The following is a 16,671-nucleotide window of genomic DNA, read 5'->3' as shown; positions in this document are numbered from 1 at the left end:
AATGGAGGCCCGGTGAGGACAAACTTTAGCATTTGCACACACCCGAAACCATGAACACCTACAATAAAGACTCAGGAAGTCTCAACATACAGACTGTTTGTACAGAAAGTATCGCTGAGCAAAAGGGGACACCATGGCTCCCAGTGGGAGATATTAAAATACAAAGGCAGAAAATCAGGGGTATAAAATATGTACAATTAGCAAAATTCTGTTTTTCTCCTTAGTTAAAACTCACACCCTCAGACTCCCTCCCTTTCCTGTGCCTCTCTTTATAACAGAGAGGCTTATTTAAAGTAAAACACTGCTTCCCAGCCGGGAGTGCCAAGTGTCATCTCTCTGCCAGGAGCCTGATTCGAGAGCAGGGCAAGTCGCCATGTGACACGAACCCAAGGGCCATCTACCGCGCCGCAGTTTTCCTGGGAGAAAGTCCAGACAGTCCCTGTCCTAGGGTGTCCTGGCCTGAGAGCGTCTGGTGGCACTAGCCAGCACTCTGACACACCAGAGCGCGACACCTTCAGCTCCCAGGAAGAAATGGGATAGGTGTAGAGTTGGAAAGCTCATAAGGAATGTTTGGATGTGTGCTCATGGCACCCTCGTTTGTAAAGGAAGGAAGGAAGCTTTTATGAAAAAGAAAGGAAAACAAGTAAAACTTGCTGAGTGCACTGGGATTTAGACCTATGTCTTCCCCCCTAAGAATGTTGCTAATGAAAATAAGGGTATCAAGCTATTTTTTACTTAAGCACTGGATCGCTATGATCTGCCATGGTTAAGGTCAATATAACATCCAAGTGTCCTTGCTCTCTGAAGATAAATACTGTGATAGTCTGCAAAGGCAATAAACCAGATTAGCAGGTCACCTGTCTAAATGTCTTGATATAATCAAGAGAGTTTGCAAAACAGGAGGTAACTGTTTTTCTTTATTATTTTAAGCTGAATAATGAATTATTTCTAAACCATCATGGCCAAGACTCCAGATGTTTCTTTGCTCTGCCGTTACTCTGGTCACAGAGTTTTTGTTGTTGCTGTTGTTGTTTCTAATAAAAGACTCAATTATATGACAGCAGCAACTACCTCTTCCATCCATCCCGCTGAACACTGGGTTCCGTCAATCCACAACCAGAACACACTTCTGATCAACCCAACAGCTAAGGGATCGCTTAAACCCTAATCACAGACACTTACAGGGAAATCGAGGCCAGGGTTCCAGAGGGGGAAGCATATTGAAAATTTAGTTTCTAAAAGTGATCTGTGTTGAAGCTAAATACATACACACACACACACCACCAATTTCCACAGAACCTGAGGCAACATGTTTACAACATGCTTATCTGCAAATAAATGAACAACATAGCATATATTTTAAAAAGACGCTTTCATGTATACTCAAGTGGCAGCATTCAGAAAAATTCAAATGATGAGCTCCTCTTTTTGCTTGTCGGAACAAAGGCTGGAACCTGTGAACACTCTCACTCCTCATCGTCCCATCTGAGTACTGCTGTGTCCTCAGCGTCACGGTCCCAAGGTTATTCTGCGTGGGACTGAAATACACGTCAGCACAGACAGAGATCTCCCCTTCGTGGAGCTTGTGCTCCCCCGGACAGATGGAATAGACACAGCGAATAGATCCCTGCAGGCTGCAGTGACCGGGGAAGATGTCACAGCCTTCCAAAGAGAAGGGCAAAACGGGAACCACACAGAAAACTCCTGTCTTCAGTGTGACCTTTTCTCCTTTCTTTCCTTTGGACTGAAACTGGCCTCCCCCAGCACCCTGACTCACGGCCTCCTTCCCCCTCACAAGGCCACTCCCTTCATCACTGAGCCCTCAGGACACTGAGGTTTTGGCTGGCATCAAATTACCTTGGGACAAAGCCTTAGGTCTGTTGACCACAGAGACAGAGTTTCAGTCAACCTAGAGATGACATCCAGGCCTCAGCTGTGTCTCAGCTCCAGGCCCAGAGGAGAGGGAAACCCGAAGAAGCAAGGCCACGGCTGATGTCAGGGCCAGATGCAATGATCAGCTACCCCTCCCCCGGCAGCAACCCATCAAGAAGAACCACGACCCTGACCATGACCCTGACCATGACCTTAACTCCCTTAGTCACTGTGATTGATGATTTCCTTTGCATCACTCACCCCCTGGAAGCTATCCAGGAGCCAGGTTTCTGAGCACTAGCTCACCTGTGCCCTGGGAGGATGAGCCACTTCCTCAACTGATAAACCCTTGCTCCTTTCCTTCAAATCCCCGTATGTGTCTTAATTGGGCCTTGATATGCGCAGGCAAACAGACCCCTTTTCCAGTGGCAGAACCTATGTAAGCAGTGAAAGGGGGGAAAGTAGGTAAGGGGGTAGGCTGAAGGGTGTGCAGGGTCAGAGCATCTGATTAGTTGAGAGAACAGTAACTGTCTGGCTGGAAACGAGAGAGTTTCAATGTCAATCTGACACTTTTCTTCCACCACCCTGATTCTTCCGGAAGGGCACGTTACCAGGAAACACATGTCTGAAGCACAGTCACTTTATTTTCAACGACCTGAAATGCGCTTTATTGCAAATGGGATTTGAGTGGCTGGGAAGGGGAGCAGGGCTCAGTGCCAGCCCTTTGTCTCTGGCAAGACCACTCGCTTAGTCGAATTTAGGAGATTAGACTGGTTCAAAAGGGAAAAGCAATTTCTCTGGAATAAGAAATGCATGTGATAGTCCTGATGCTATCCATTCATTTACAAGGGGAGGCTAAGCACATGTGGATTAGTCATTTAAACCAGGAGAAAACGTTTGCCTGAACTGATGGGATTTAGGATATTACAGTTTCGGCGTGACTACATAAAGTCACATAATTCAATATGGCTTCATACACGATTACACATAACTCGCTTGGATGGTGGGGAGACGACTCACGTGAAATGGTACCTTCTCCTTCCAAAGGGCCTTTGATAGGCATCATATAAGCTTTCACAGAGATGGACAAAGTTTTATCATTTTGTCCTTTGGGGTAAATGTAGCACGTCAGTTTTTATCATTGTTAAGTTGAGACTAATTTAAAAATTTTATAGAACATAATCAGCAGTTGAAGCCCAGAGTAGCAGTGGCTGCCCTCATGTGTTCTTACCACTGCAAAGCACAGGCTTTTATTTTTTATTTTTTTAAGTTTATTTATTTATTTTTAGAGCGAGGGGAAGGGAAGGAGAGAGAGGGAGAGAAACATCAATGTGTGGTTGCCTCTTGCATGCCCACCACTGGGGACCTGGCCTGCAACCCAGGCCTGTGCCCTGATTGGGAATCGAACCCTGACCCTTTGGTTCGCAGGCCCACGCTCAATCCCCTGAGCCACATCAGCCAGGGCGCAAAGCACAGGCTTTTAAACGACACATTCCCGCACCTGCCTTGGATGTGTACACGCAGCTTCCTGGGTACAGGAAGCTATTCGGAGTATAAAGGTGTTTCAATTTGACAGGTTCCCCCATCTAATCAAAGTGATTCTGTGGTCATATTCAAAGTTCACATGAAAACTCTTCCATGTACCTCAAGTCTACCAAGGTGAGTTGAAAATCTCTTACTCTAAATTCCTGATGTCTTGTGTTAAAATCCTGGCTTGTTACAGTGGGAAAATTACACACCTAAAAGCTGCTATTTCTGTAATTATTTGACAGGAAAGAGAGTGACAGGTCTCAAAATAATAGTAGGCTTCCCAGAGGTGTCCGGGTGTAAGAACTAAGATGATTAAGATGCAGTAGTGTCAAGACATCTATCTGCTGGTCAAGAGCGATTTCATCTCAGGATGAGAATCACTGCCCAAGCAGTTACACACACACACACACGTATACATACACAGTAAGTCATACAGACGTGTGTATATATCTGACTTGTTGGCATTATCCGCACAAAGTCGAGATAAAGAAATGTGTAAAGGCTGCAAGATTGGAACGTTTCCTTTCTGGAGTTCACTGAGGTGCTAAGCTGAGGGTCTGTATAAGGGGTTCGCGCACATGTGGGTTCACAGCTGTAACTGGTGAGCCGAGAATCAAGACTCTGGGAGGGTTCAGTCTCATCAAAGTTCCACCAAGGTCAGAGGTCAGTGAGAATTTTTGTGGCAGGGCCTGGGAGCAGATTTCTTAGCAGAAACGGGTTGCTCTTGCTGTGAGTCCCTTTCCCAAGTCCTTCTGGGGTCGGGGCGTGGGAGGGTCACCTTCAAACACTTGACCTGTGGAGAGAGCTTCAAGAAAACCACTTAGGGGTCTTTGAAATGCTTTCGCATTGTTGGGACACGTGAGTCTGGGGTCTGAGTGCCATTGAGATGACACAGATGGCCTGTGGACACTGAGGTGTGAGTCCTGCCAAGAACTGGAGGTCAGTGAGACGCTGGCTGTCACTGCTTTGGTGGAGGAAGCAGCCGAGGGCCGAGAGGTGGGCTGAGGGAGGAAGGCCTCCAGCCAAACCATAGGAGTGCTGGAGGAACAGCAGAATGCTATACCCAGGAGTGGATTCTGCAGCCAGAACTCACCACTAGGTGGGCTGAATACCAGTGCATCCTGAATGACTACTATAACATGCGTTAGTTAGAACTTGCTTCTTTCCCATAAAAAATATGTTACTAAGGGGTATACGGAAGTGAAAACAATGCAATATTAATTTCTCAGGCCTCCATGGTGGATGGTTCCAAACACCTAATGACAAATGTTAACTACATGATAAGAGATTCCTCAAAAAGGTAAACTTAGAATTCTGCTATGACCCAGAAATCCCACCCTCAGCATGCTTGTCCTCTATTAAGCACTCCTAAGATTAGGCAATTAACCGGTAAAAGGGGTCAAATACATGGTGATAGAAGGAGATTTGACTCTGGGTGGTGGCCACAGGATGCAATATGCTGATCATGTATCATAAAATCGCACACTTGAAACCTGCATAACCTTATGAACCAATGTCTCCTCAATAAATTTAATAAAAAACAAAACATGACGACTTAGATTATGATAAACAGTGCAACAACTTTCTTTATAAATATCCATGACTACATCAGTGAATAAATTGGGTTTCCAAGTTAAGGTTGGTTTATAGAGTAGATCTAAAAACACAGAAATGGTGAGTTCACTTAATAAACAATACAATGTTAATAAATACAATCCTGGAAATTGGAGACTGGTTTCTTTTTAAGAAAATATGTAGTAGCAATGGTGTGGACAAAAAGGAGGTCAGAAAAGAGCATTTTTATGAAAAGAAATATCAACTAAAAGGGAACAGTTTAATAGAAACATACACTGTGTTGTAGTTTTATATTAAATACCCATAAATTTACCCCAAATTCTTTGAGATACAAATCAGCATTGTATTAATTCTCTTCTTCTTCACTATGGGCTTTGTTCTTTACAATTGAAATGGAGGCTTTATTTTAAAATGAACCTTGAAGCCCTGGCTGGTGTAGCTCAGTGGATTGAGCGCAGGCTGTGAACCAAAGTGTCACAGGTTCGATTCCCAGTCAGGGCACATGCCTGGGTTGTAGGCCACACCCCCCAGCAACTGCACATTGATGTTTCTTTCTCTCTTTCTCTTTCTCCCTCCCTTCCCTCTCCAAAAAATAAATAAATAAAATCTTTTAAAAAACCCCACTACAACACTGAGTAGTGGATTTTGTTAAAAAATTTTAAAAAATAAAATAAAATGAACCTTGAAACAATTCTGATGATTCATTATTTCATCACTTCAGTAATAAAATACAGCTACATGCAAAAAAAATGAAACCACCAACTTACAGCATACACAAAAATAAACTCAAGATGGATAAAAGACAAATATAAGTCATGACACTGTACAAGTCCTAGAGGAGAACATAGGCAGGAAAATTTCAGACATTCCATGCAGCAATATTTTCACCGATATGTCCCCTAGAGCAAGGAACATAAAGGAAACAATAAACAAATGGGACTTCATCAAAATAAAAAGCTTCTGCGTGGCTAAAGAAAACATCAGCAGAATGAAAAGAGAACCAACTGTATGGGAAAAAATATTTGCCAATGATCCCTCAGACAAGGATTTGTTCTCCAAAAAATATAAAGAATATACATGACTCCACTCCAGGAAGACAAAGAATCTGAAAAATGGGCAAAGGACCTGAACAGACACTTCCTCAAGGAGGACATACAGAGGGTCCAGAGACATGTGAAAGGATGCTCAGCATCACTAGCCATCGGAGAGATGCCAGTTAAAAGCACAGTGAGAAACCACTTTACACCAGTCTGAATGGCCGTCATTAATAAATTAACAAACACCAAGTGCTAGCAAGGCTGTGGAGAAAAGGGAACCCTAGTGCATTGTCAGTGGGAATGCAGACTGGTGCAGCCACTGTGGAAAACAATATAAAATTTCCTCAGAAAATTAAAAATGGAACTGCCATTTGACCCAGCAATTCCACTGCTGGGATTATATCCTAAGAATCCTGAAACACCGATTCAAAAGAACCTATGCACCCCAATGTTCATACCAGCATGATTTATAATAGCCAAGTGCTAGAAAGAGCCTAAGTGCCCATCGGGAAATGAGTGGATCAAAAAACTGTGGTGCATTCACACAATGGAATTCTACGCAGCAGAAAGAAAGAAGGAGCTTATACCCTTTGCGACAGCATGAATGGAGCTGGAGAGCATTATACTAAGTGAAATAAGGCAGGTGGTGAAAGACAAATGCCATATGATCTCACCTATAAGTGGAACCCAATCAACAAAACAAATAAGCAAGCAAAAATGGAACCAGAGACTTGGAAATAAAGAACAAACTGACAGCGACTAGAGGGGAGTGGGGAGGGGGGTAATGGGGGAAAGAAAGGGGAAGGGTCAAGTCAAGGAACTCATATGAAAGACCCATGGACAAAGATAACAGCGGGGGCCAGGAGAAGTGATTGAATGTGGGTGGAGGGTGGATAGGGAAGGGGAGAGTAATGGGGAAAAATGGGAACAACTATAATTGAACAAGAATATAAATAGATAAACAAACAAATAAATAAATGTTAAAAAATGCCCACTTGCTGCTGTAATAGTGGCAGCCGTGTAAGTAAGTACCTTCGAGGGAAATGAAGTATCTAGGTTCCCTCTCTCCTACTGTGTCATTACAGTGCTGGGCACCTCTGTAGATGAAACCAAGACAATCTCCAGCTGTTCTGTAAGCAAGGACAAGTCTAGGCTGCCGTCCCTCACCAGGAGAAATGTTCTGGAACGACCTGAACTCTTCCTTTCAACATGCTCTTGGGCAAGGTGTACACTACCTACGCCGACAGGTTCCACAGAGCCCCGTATAGTAAATTATTTCATTCTTCCTTCCCTGTTGGAAAGTCACCCGTGTTCGGTCAGGAACACGAGTGCTGTGTGATGGCCCAAGGCCTAGCCTCAGCCAAAGTCATGGAGCATATGAAAAAAAATACATGAATAAATCATCGATACATCTGCTTTTACTCTCTTTTTTTGAGAAGTCTTGAGCAGGAATCATTTCAATTAAAAGATGGTGCATGAGACTGCACAGTAGTAGCTGTTAATATGCAACTGGAAGACTGGAGGCTGTCGTGACGTACGTAGACGCAAGGGCACCGTAGGCTCTGCTGAGTGCACGGATTAGAATATAAATTATGATCGCGACAGGCGGGGACCCAGGCGATGGGCGCTGTCCTCATTTACTCTGCTGACATTCCCATGTGCGCTCTGGGAGGCTTGATCTAGTGCTAACTAAGGAAATACAGTAGAACGTGAATCGTGTAAATCAGCTTCATGCATTTTGAAACATATGACTGTTTTTCCCCGTGAATGCAAATTCAGAGTTTTTAAAACAATTATTACTCACAAAAGAAATTGGAAACAAAGAAAAGCTATGAGGAGCCAGCTTGAAGAAACCTCAAAATATCCAAACAGATTGTGTTTTCCTGCTTTAAACATTTGCTCTCATTACGTTTTTTGATAGAGGCGATAGGTTAGGTAGCTTGGACACGGTTAGTTCCATATACAAAACAGCTGGTGGAAGATACTAGAGACAAAAGCAATTACCTTCTCTTGATACTGCCGCCTGGAGGAGTCCAGAGACTGGATGAGAGCCGTGGCGTGGCCCACGAACATGGCGTAGCAGGTGGCCCCGACGATCATGCTCAGCATGGTGATCCAGAGGTCGGACATGCTCACCGGGGCCTGGGCTCCGTACCCGATGCACAGCATGTGGCTCATGGCTTTGAAGAGTGCGTAGGAGTACTGCTTTCCCCAGGAGTCATTCTGCAGCGGAAGAGAAGGAGAAAGTAGCCTGAGCCAATGAGGCAGCCGCGTGTACACAGGTACCTGATGCTTTCCGACGCCTGCCTGGCGCTAAGGCATAGAAGTAGTGCGCTGTGAAGACACGCCTTCCTACTCCGTTTCAGGTTTGTTGTTTCTAGAGCTGCAATTACTTTTCGGACAATGGGGCGAGAGTCACATAAAAATGCCCAGGATGAATGCTGTTAGGCTCATTCAAAGTTCCTAGGAAATCTGGCCATTCTCTAGAAATGCATTTGTTAGCTGAGATGGGTGTGAACCCAGGGAGACGGAAGTATGGGAATTTTGATCAAAACGATGCGGTGTCGATTTTTTAAATCCAAATTGCCATGTTATTGTAGTAGTTGTGAATCCTATATTTCTGAAGTGGAAAAGTAAACATATTTTGAAATACTGGTCTGGTAAGTGGGAAGAACTTCCTTGATACCCTCTCTCAGAGTAAGGTACATTCAAATTCAAATGTCAAGGTTGATGGTGAATAAATCTTGTTGGCTTTTGAAAAAAATACTTAAAAACATAAAATAAAATAGGCAAAATAATAGCTTGGCAAACCGCCTGGAGGATTTTTCTTTACCTGTGGGGTAAAGAAAAAGCTGACTTCTGAGATTAGTTATTAGATGCAATTTCTGATGTCATTTCTAAACTTTATTCCAAGCTCAATTCTACAAAAATAAGCATCAAACTCCCTAGCTCAGGACTTACGTAATTTATGAGGCCACCTGCAAATGGAAAGTTTGGGCCTTTCTGTTCAGAACTCAGGAAAAAAACACATTGTTAAAGATAATAATATATAAATATTTTCCTTTAAAGGATGTTATTACTTATAAAACTTACTGAGGTAATAGTGACAGATGAGTAATAACAAAAGTGTATTTCAAAAGCTAGTATTTTGGTATAATTATATGTACTACAATAAATAATAATACAGATTATTGTGACATCTTGATTGATCACACACTATTTCTGGCTTCCTTTTCTGCAAATTAATTTCTTAGGTCATCAAAATTTATACAATTAGTGATTTCATTTTTAATGATAGAGTTAAAAGTGACATCAGCTGCTCTTGGCTGCCAAGGTCACAAATGATTGTCGATACTTTTAATTTCAGGAAAGATCTTTCTGTTCATGAAATTGTTAGTGGAGCTATTCAGAGCATTTTGTAGGCTGTGACAATATTGGAATAAACTTCTGATAAAGTATTTTAATATATAAATATTAATACATCTGGAGTTATTTCTTACAGAACAACTTTCTATAAAAACATAACTTCATATAATTTACAGGTATGTGTAAATGTAATGTTTAAAATTAAACCTTTTATTTGGAGATAATCATAGATTAAAATGCAAATTGTAAAAAATAATAGAAATACATCCTTCACCTAGTTTCTCCTAACGGCTACATCTTGCAAAACTATAATAAAATGTCACAATGTCACGATGAGGAAATTGACATGCACACAATCCAGTAGTCTCATTCATCCTTCAGTAATTTCCATGTACTCATTTGTGTGTGTATTTAGTTTCACACCGTTTTATGGCCTGTGTAGGTCCATGTATTTGTCAACACAGTCAGGATACAGAACAACTGAATCACAACGGAGATCCCTGACACAGCCTCCATATTGAGTTTAAATCTGTGCTGTGGCATTTTCACATTTCCTCTGACATTTCCTGCAGCTTGCTGAGGTCACACAGGAAACCAAAAGCAGTTCCATGATTCATACGGAATCCAGCATTTATGTTTACATATTCTGTTCCCTTATTCTCAATGACAACAATTTAATTTTTAAAAAATTGTCTTTCTTGTTAATAATCATGTTTTTAAATTATTTTATTGTTGTTCAAGTACAGTTGTCTGCATTTACCCCTACCATGCCCCCCAAACCCAGCCATCCCCACCTTCCTCCCATGTCACTCCTCCTCGGTTTTGTCCGTGTGTCCTTTATAGTTGTTCTTGAAAACCCTTCCCCCAATTCCTCCATTATCCCCTCCCACCTCCCCTCTGATCACTGTCAGATTGTTCTTAATTTCAATGTCTCTGGTTATATTTTGCTTGCTTGTTTTGTTGATTAAGTTCCACTTATAGGTGGGATCATATTGTACTTGTCTTTCACCACCTGGCTTATTTCACTTAACCTAATGCTCTTCAGGTCCATTCATGCTGTCACAAAGGTTCTTGTTAATAATTAGCTCATTTACAGCTTTAACATGAAAATGGTCTTCCGTCCCATCAAATGCGCTGATCTTTGAGTTTAACCTGTATTTCCAGGCTGGTGGATATTTGCTTCACAACATTGGAGCAGTTTTCAAAACTGGGCACCGTAAAATGTGAAGAATTCTAATAAGTCCCTGATCTGCTTTATGGTAAAATGCCCGTGGGCATTCTCTACTTGGTAGCAATTTATTGATGATGTTTACTGCCTGAGCTCCGCAGGCGCTGCGTTGGAAATTGGGCGGAAGATTTAATATTTGTGTAGATACTGCACGGAGGGGCTCCTGAAACTGACAGGCAGCTGGCTGGTCACCTGGGGTCCTACCCTGCCGCCTGGGGGAGCCACTCCTACCTCCAGGGTGGCCATTAGGGCAGCTACAGCTGCAGTTGACTCTGCCAATCTGGGGAGATCTGGCTGTGCCACGTCGGGGTCACACAGCGCCCCACCTGGAGAGGCATGCACAAGTGTGTCTGCGGGCTGTGTGTGCTCAGCTGCCCCCCTGCAGCCCCCACTCATTCACACCCAGGCCCCACGGTCCCAGGGGACTTTACTGACAAAACAGGAAGTCAAAAATAAAGCTACTAAAATTGCAAGGTAGTAGCAGCAGAGCTTTAAACCAAGTGCAGGGCTCTTTTGCAAGAGGGTCCTCCAGCAAGGGCAAGGTCATGCCCCGCACACCCATGGAGCCATGCCCACCTTTGTCGAATGAACTTTGGCATGAGCAGAAATGTTTACAGTTATTCTAAAAATATGTTAAGTGTATGTGGACATCATGTCCATGTTTTAATGGGGTTTTTCAAAATCAAATTTTTACATTAAAAAATTGAACACGACTTTGGGTGGTAAACACAATATCACATACAGATCATGTGTCATAGAAATGTACACTTGCAACCTACATAATCTTATTAACTAATGTCACTCCAATAAGTTTAATAAAAAACAATGTTGAATCATCTAATGCGTAGCAGATGTTCATCCCCAGGCGTGCCCTGGTGTTAATATACAGGGTCCGGCACAAATAACACCCCTTATTTTATTACAAAATCTTTCATTACAAAAGCATAAGCATGTAATGCTATAATGTAACAACATCACACTCAAGCACAGCATAGGGCACTTTAGGTGAAATGTTCAAATTAAAACTATAAATTATTACATGCATTACCCTACCAACCACCCTCAAGCAGGCCTTACTTGTGCAGGACCTTGTATTAGGTCCCCTAAGAATTGAGCGGATGCTTCTTTATTCTTCTGGAACCTGCTTGTGGGTTCCACAGTGGACTATTTATTAGAAACCCAGTGGCCAAACTGGTAAGTAGCAAAAGAGCCACGGTGGCCAAGACACGGAGACAAGGGATGGCTGGGTGAGAAAGATGGTGCGTACACGCATCGGAGCTCCACTCAGCCACGGGAAAAGATGGAGCGCCACCATTTGTGACGACGTGGATGGACCTAGAGCATATCCCACGAAGGGAAATAAGGCAGACAGAAAATGTTGAGAAGTACATGATTTTACTCACATGTGGGGCATAACACTGAAAGCAACAAATGAACAAAAAACAAAACAAACAAAAACTCACAGACACGGACAACGGCATGGTGGTGACCGCAGGGAAGGGGGTGGGGGCTAGTGGAAGGCAAAGCAGGTCAAATATAAGGTGATGCAAGAAGGTTTGACTCCAGGAGGCGGGCGCACAGTGCATCATACAGATCGTGCATCACAGCACTGTACACCTGAGACCTAGACAACCTATTAACCAATGTCACCTCAGTCAATTTGATTTAAAAAGGTTGAACATGGTAAGCTTTAAAAGCCTAACCTTATAAACTTTGGATTTGTATGTGGCTGCTGACAAATAAAATATAACTAACTCCATTGGGTTGAAAGAGTTAAGTTTCTTTTTTTTTAATTGTATATTTATTCTTACATTTTTTAAAAGATTTTATTTATTTATTTTCAGAGAGGGAAGGGAGGGAGATAGAGAGAGAGAGAGAAACATCAATGTGCGGTTGCTGGGGGCCATGGCCTGCAACCCAGGCATGTGCCCTGACTGGGAATCGAACCTGTGACGCTTTGGTTCACAGCCCGCGCTCAATCCACTGAGCTACACCAGCCAGGAAGAGTTAAGTTTCTTAAAGTGAAACTGTTACTCATTTATAAAATGAGGCCAGGCTGCCATCCATCTATCTAGCCACCCATCTCTACCCAGAGATTTCTCACAGATCAGTCAGAACATGTGTAAGAGAAGGAGGCGTATCCTAGGGAACATAGCGGAGGCCAGTCAGAGCGGTGAGAACAGTTGTTGGCTTGATGGGAGAAGCCCCTGAAAGCGTTTCAGCAGGGAATGATGTCATCTGAACTGGATCTTGGGAAGACTGACTGACCAGGAAGAATTGCTGAGCAGTGGCTCTCCGCTGAGAATGATTTCGCAGAGCCAGCGAACACAGTGACGTGCCCAAGGTCACCAGGGTTCCCAGCGCGTACACGGAAGATCCAGGGGTGTGAACCCAGGCAGGCCGGCTTCGGAGAACACGCTGTTATAACCACTGCTATGACACTGCTCTTGGTTTTGTAAGCCTGCCATATTTACACCCTCAGGCAAAATACGAAGCCTGGAAAAACTAACCGATCAGCCCATATCTCACATGTAAACTCTTACTTAACGTAGTAAATGAAAATAAGGCAAAGAGGAGACCTGAAGAAAGAAAAGCTAGGATCCGAGAGGGTTTTATGAAAATCTAGGCATGTTCCTATTCTCAACAGAGCACATTTCTTTTAGTACATGACTGTTCTCTTTTCATCTTTTACAAATGACCTTATTATACTTCAGTCCACATCAGTCATAAGAACATGAATGGGAGACAGCAGACGCAACAGGCTTTGCCATATAAATAGGACCCACTTACATGTAAATTGAATCCTACTGAATGTAAGCAATGCTACCTGTGAACTCTGATTTAATTATGGCTTATCTTGTTTTTAATTTAGGTAATGCTGTATCAGTGAATTACTCCATACAGATACATTTCTTATTATTCAAAATAGTTTACTCACTTAGTTCATTACATCACCAAGACATCATTGAAGTGAGCCATTTTTTGAGGAAAGCATGTTAAGCCAAATTAATGGGAACATATACAAGTAAATTTAATTATTCCATCTGGGAACTTTCATATAGAAAAAAACATATTTTGAACTTTTTCCAGGTTTAACTTAAAGTACTTTCTAGGCATCTCTTTGATACTCTGTCATGTTACTGAAGTGTGGGTCAGGGTGACATCCTGAGTAATGTTGCCACATAATAATTCAACGTAACGAGGCCTCATGGAGCTGATCTGCTCTTTTCTCCCCACTGACATCACCACTGACCCCAGGGTGGGTCCTTACTGACACAGACCATTCAGCCTCAGATGAAGTCATTTAGCAACCCACCGTAAGAACAAAAGATCTCCAGTTCACAGTCTTCCACATGAACTGAAATTGGTGTTAATTTAGAAGCCCAAACATTTCATTATTGAATGCCTAACTTAATTCTTCTTCATCACTTGAAAGCCAATGTGAAGATAAACATATGAAGTGGGTAAAACCTTAGCAAAACCCCAAATGTGGAACCTGGAGCCTCAGCAGCGTTCACCAACCGCTGCCCCGTGAGACTCCGAGAGAGCACGCGGCGGCGGGAGGAGAGGGCCGGGCGGGGAATGAGCTCCGCAGGGCTGGGCTGCCAGACGTGATCGCTGCGCTCAGTTTCTTTCCTCATTCTTGGAGCAAATGTACCACTTGCCCCAAGAACAGCAATGCCGACCAGAGAGAAAGCTGCATCGGGACGTTCTCCAGGAAAGAAACAGAGCAGAGCAGAACCCGCCTGCGGACACAAGAGGTGGAGCCCAAGAGGCTGTCAATCCCCAAGAGTTCCAAAGCACTGACTATGCGGCGACTTCATCCGCGTGTAAGAGAACCGTCAGGGTGCGGGCCACTGCTCCCCACTGATCTCCCAGGGCTGAGGCAGGCTGAGCACGAAGAGACTTCGTTCGGGAACTAGCCCTACGCTGCTCAGGGATCGAAGTAGAATTGCCACCGTTTTTAAGTCTTCACTTGAGATATTTTTGTGCTTCGAAATATATCCCCTAGAATTACTGGATGTATATGTTTATTATAAACAGAAGTGTTTAAGAAACATCCTTGAGGACGTTTCTGCCTTAGTTAAAGGAAATAGAATTTGTGACTTTTTGCTACGGATCACGGTCAGTGATAACGTCAATGGGAAGAAAGAGGGGATCAGCTCAGCGAGGCCATATTACGTTGGATTATTGTGTGGGGACATTATTCAGTGGGACCATTCCTATCCAGTAGGGGTGTGTGTGTGTGTGTGTGTATGTGTATGTGTATATTTAGAAATGTACTAGGGAGTACTGGCTTATTTCCTCCAATTCACACAATGGAAGCTCTTGAATTCTTGGTATACGAGTATATATTTGTATCCCTGATAGCAATATCCCCAAAACATTTAAATGCCATGATTTCTTGCAATAGCACTTTAAAAAATTAGATACCCTGGCTGGCGTAGCTCAGTGGATTGAGTGCGGGCTGCGAACCAAAGTGTCACAGGCTCGATTCCCAGTCAGGGCACACGCCTGGGTTGCAGGCCATGGCCCCCAGCAACCGCACATTGATGTTTCTCTCTCTTTCTCTTTCTCCCTCCCTTCCCTCTCTAAAAACAAATAAATAAAATCTTATAAAAAACCTTTCTTTTGAAAAAAGATTAGATATACAATGACATGTGTTTTTCAGTTGGAGAAATTTATTTTTCTTCTTTGTAGTGTTGTGATCTGCTTACCTACATTTGTACCTGCGACAACAACCTTTTTGCCTGATAGAAGGGTTCAAACAGTGTCCAGGAGTAACATAAACTTTTGTGGCCGCATAATGAATGATGTCTGATCATTTAGACATTGGTCTAGACTGGTTTTCTGGGCAATTAATCCCTCAAGTTCTAAGTACTTTTTTCTGCTTCAATAATGATGATAAAGTAAAAAAATTTGCATTAAGTAGCTTTTTAAATTAAAATTCAATGATGCTTGAGATCATGGATATTTTCCTCATATTTGTCTTAATGCTGGTGTATTATTTTAAAATAAAAATGCAATGAATCAATAAATTACTTTTTGCATTTATTGTGTATATTAACCCATTTTTTGGTCCTAAGAGTTCATTAATACTTCTTATAGAAAGGCCCCAAACCAGACACTATTTCAAGATTTTAAGTTAATTTTTCAATTATAATTAGGATTTCAAGCAAAATATTTTCATTGGTTATTTCTTGTCTTTTTGTGCAAATATACTTTACATATTTTTGCACATATAAGTAGTGGTAAACATATCTTATATAATGAATAAGTTAAAGAAAAAATAAAAGATATTCATATATGCTGAACATTTAACTACTTGCAAAATGCTATTATACCATGTCATTGCTCCTTGTAACATTCTTGAAACCCAATATTGTTCTTAAAGGTAAGAAATGCAAAACTTAGAAAAACTAAGGAATTGACTCAAAGCCACACACTTGCAGGTGGCAAAGCTGGACTTCAATCAGTGGTGGTGGGAGCCACAGTATAAACCGCCCTCTCCACTCCAAATACCACAGCCACATGGTTCACAACCATTAACACGAGCAAAACTCACGACCACTGGAATGCAGTCATTTCAAGACTTTTAAGAATATAACAGCAGCACAGACACCCTTTAAAGTATATGTCTTCATTTCAACCAGCAGAAGGGAACCTCTACTACACCTTTAGGGAATTTAGAGGAAAAATTATCTCATGTTTTCACCAGAGACAACCCTTGAGGGGCAAGTCACTGCAGAATTTGAGGTCAGTAAGGGGATTTGGTCTTACGGCTGTAGTTCACGTTTATATTCTCCTATTGGCCGAGAGCCCTCAAAGGGTTCTCCTCCTCCTTCCTACCCCCAAAGCCTGGGCAGAGCCACCTGCCCTGTTATTAAATCTGGATGGAAACTCCCTGCGTGAGGCTTAACCCCCAGAGACCGGGGAAGGTGCACGGGCCACAAAGAAGCAGGTTCAGCCGGAAACACCGATCAGGGCCATGTGCTGTCACTCAGCCCCTGGCCACAATGCACTAAGCCAGGGCGCCACATTTCGTGAGTGCTATCATTCAAT

The 16,671-nt window shown here is 42.6% G+C and overlaps 1 protein-coding gene across 1 annotated transcript in view; it reads right to left on the bottom strand.

Moving 5' to 3' along the window:
• Positions 1-16,671, bottom strand: part of HCN1 (hyperpolarization activated cyclic nucleotide gated potassium channel 1) — a 319,381-nt gene that overhangs the window by 83,304 nt on the left and 219,406 nt on the right. Inside the window, exon 4 of the mRNA XM_045839971.1 lies at positions 8,019-8,237. Coding sequence (XP_045695927.1) covers positions 8,019-8,237 — 219 coding nt within the window. The remainder of the gene's footprint in view (positions 1-8,018; positions 8,238-16,671) is intronic.

Source organism: Phyllostomus hastatus, unplaced genomic scaffold, assembly GCF_019186645.2.
Source record: "Phyllostomus hastatus isolate PE091 unplaced genomic scaffold, TTU_PhHast_1.1 phas_contig_329, whole genome shotgun sequence".
Taxonomy (NCBI): Eukaryota; Metazoa; Chordata; class Mammalia; order Chiroptera; family Phyllostomidae; genus Phyllostomus; species Phyllostomus hastatus.
Note: the sequence above shows the minus strand (reverse complement) of the source record. Positions and strands in the feature narration are given on the sequence as shown.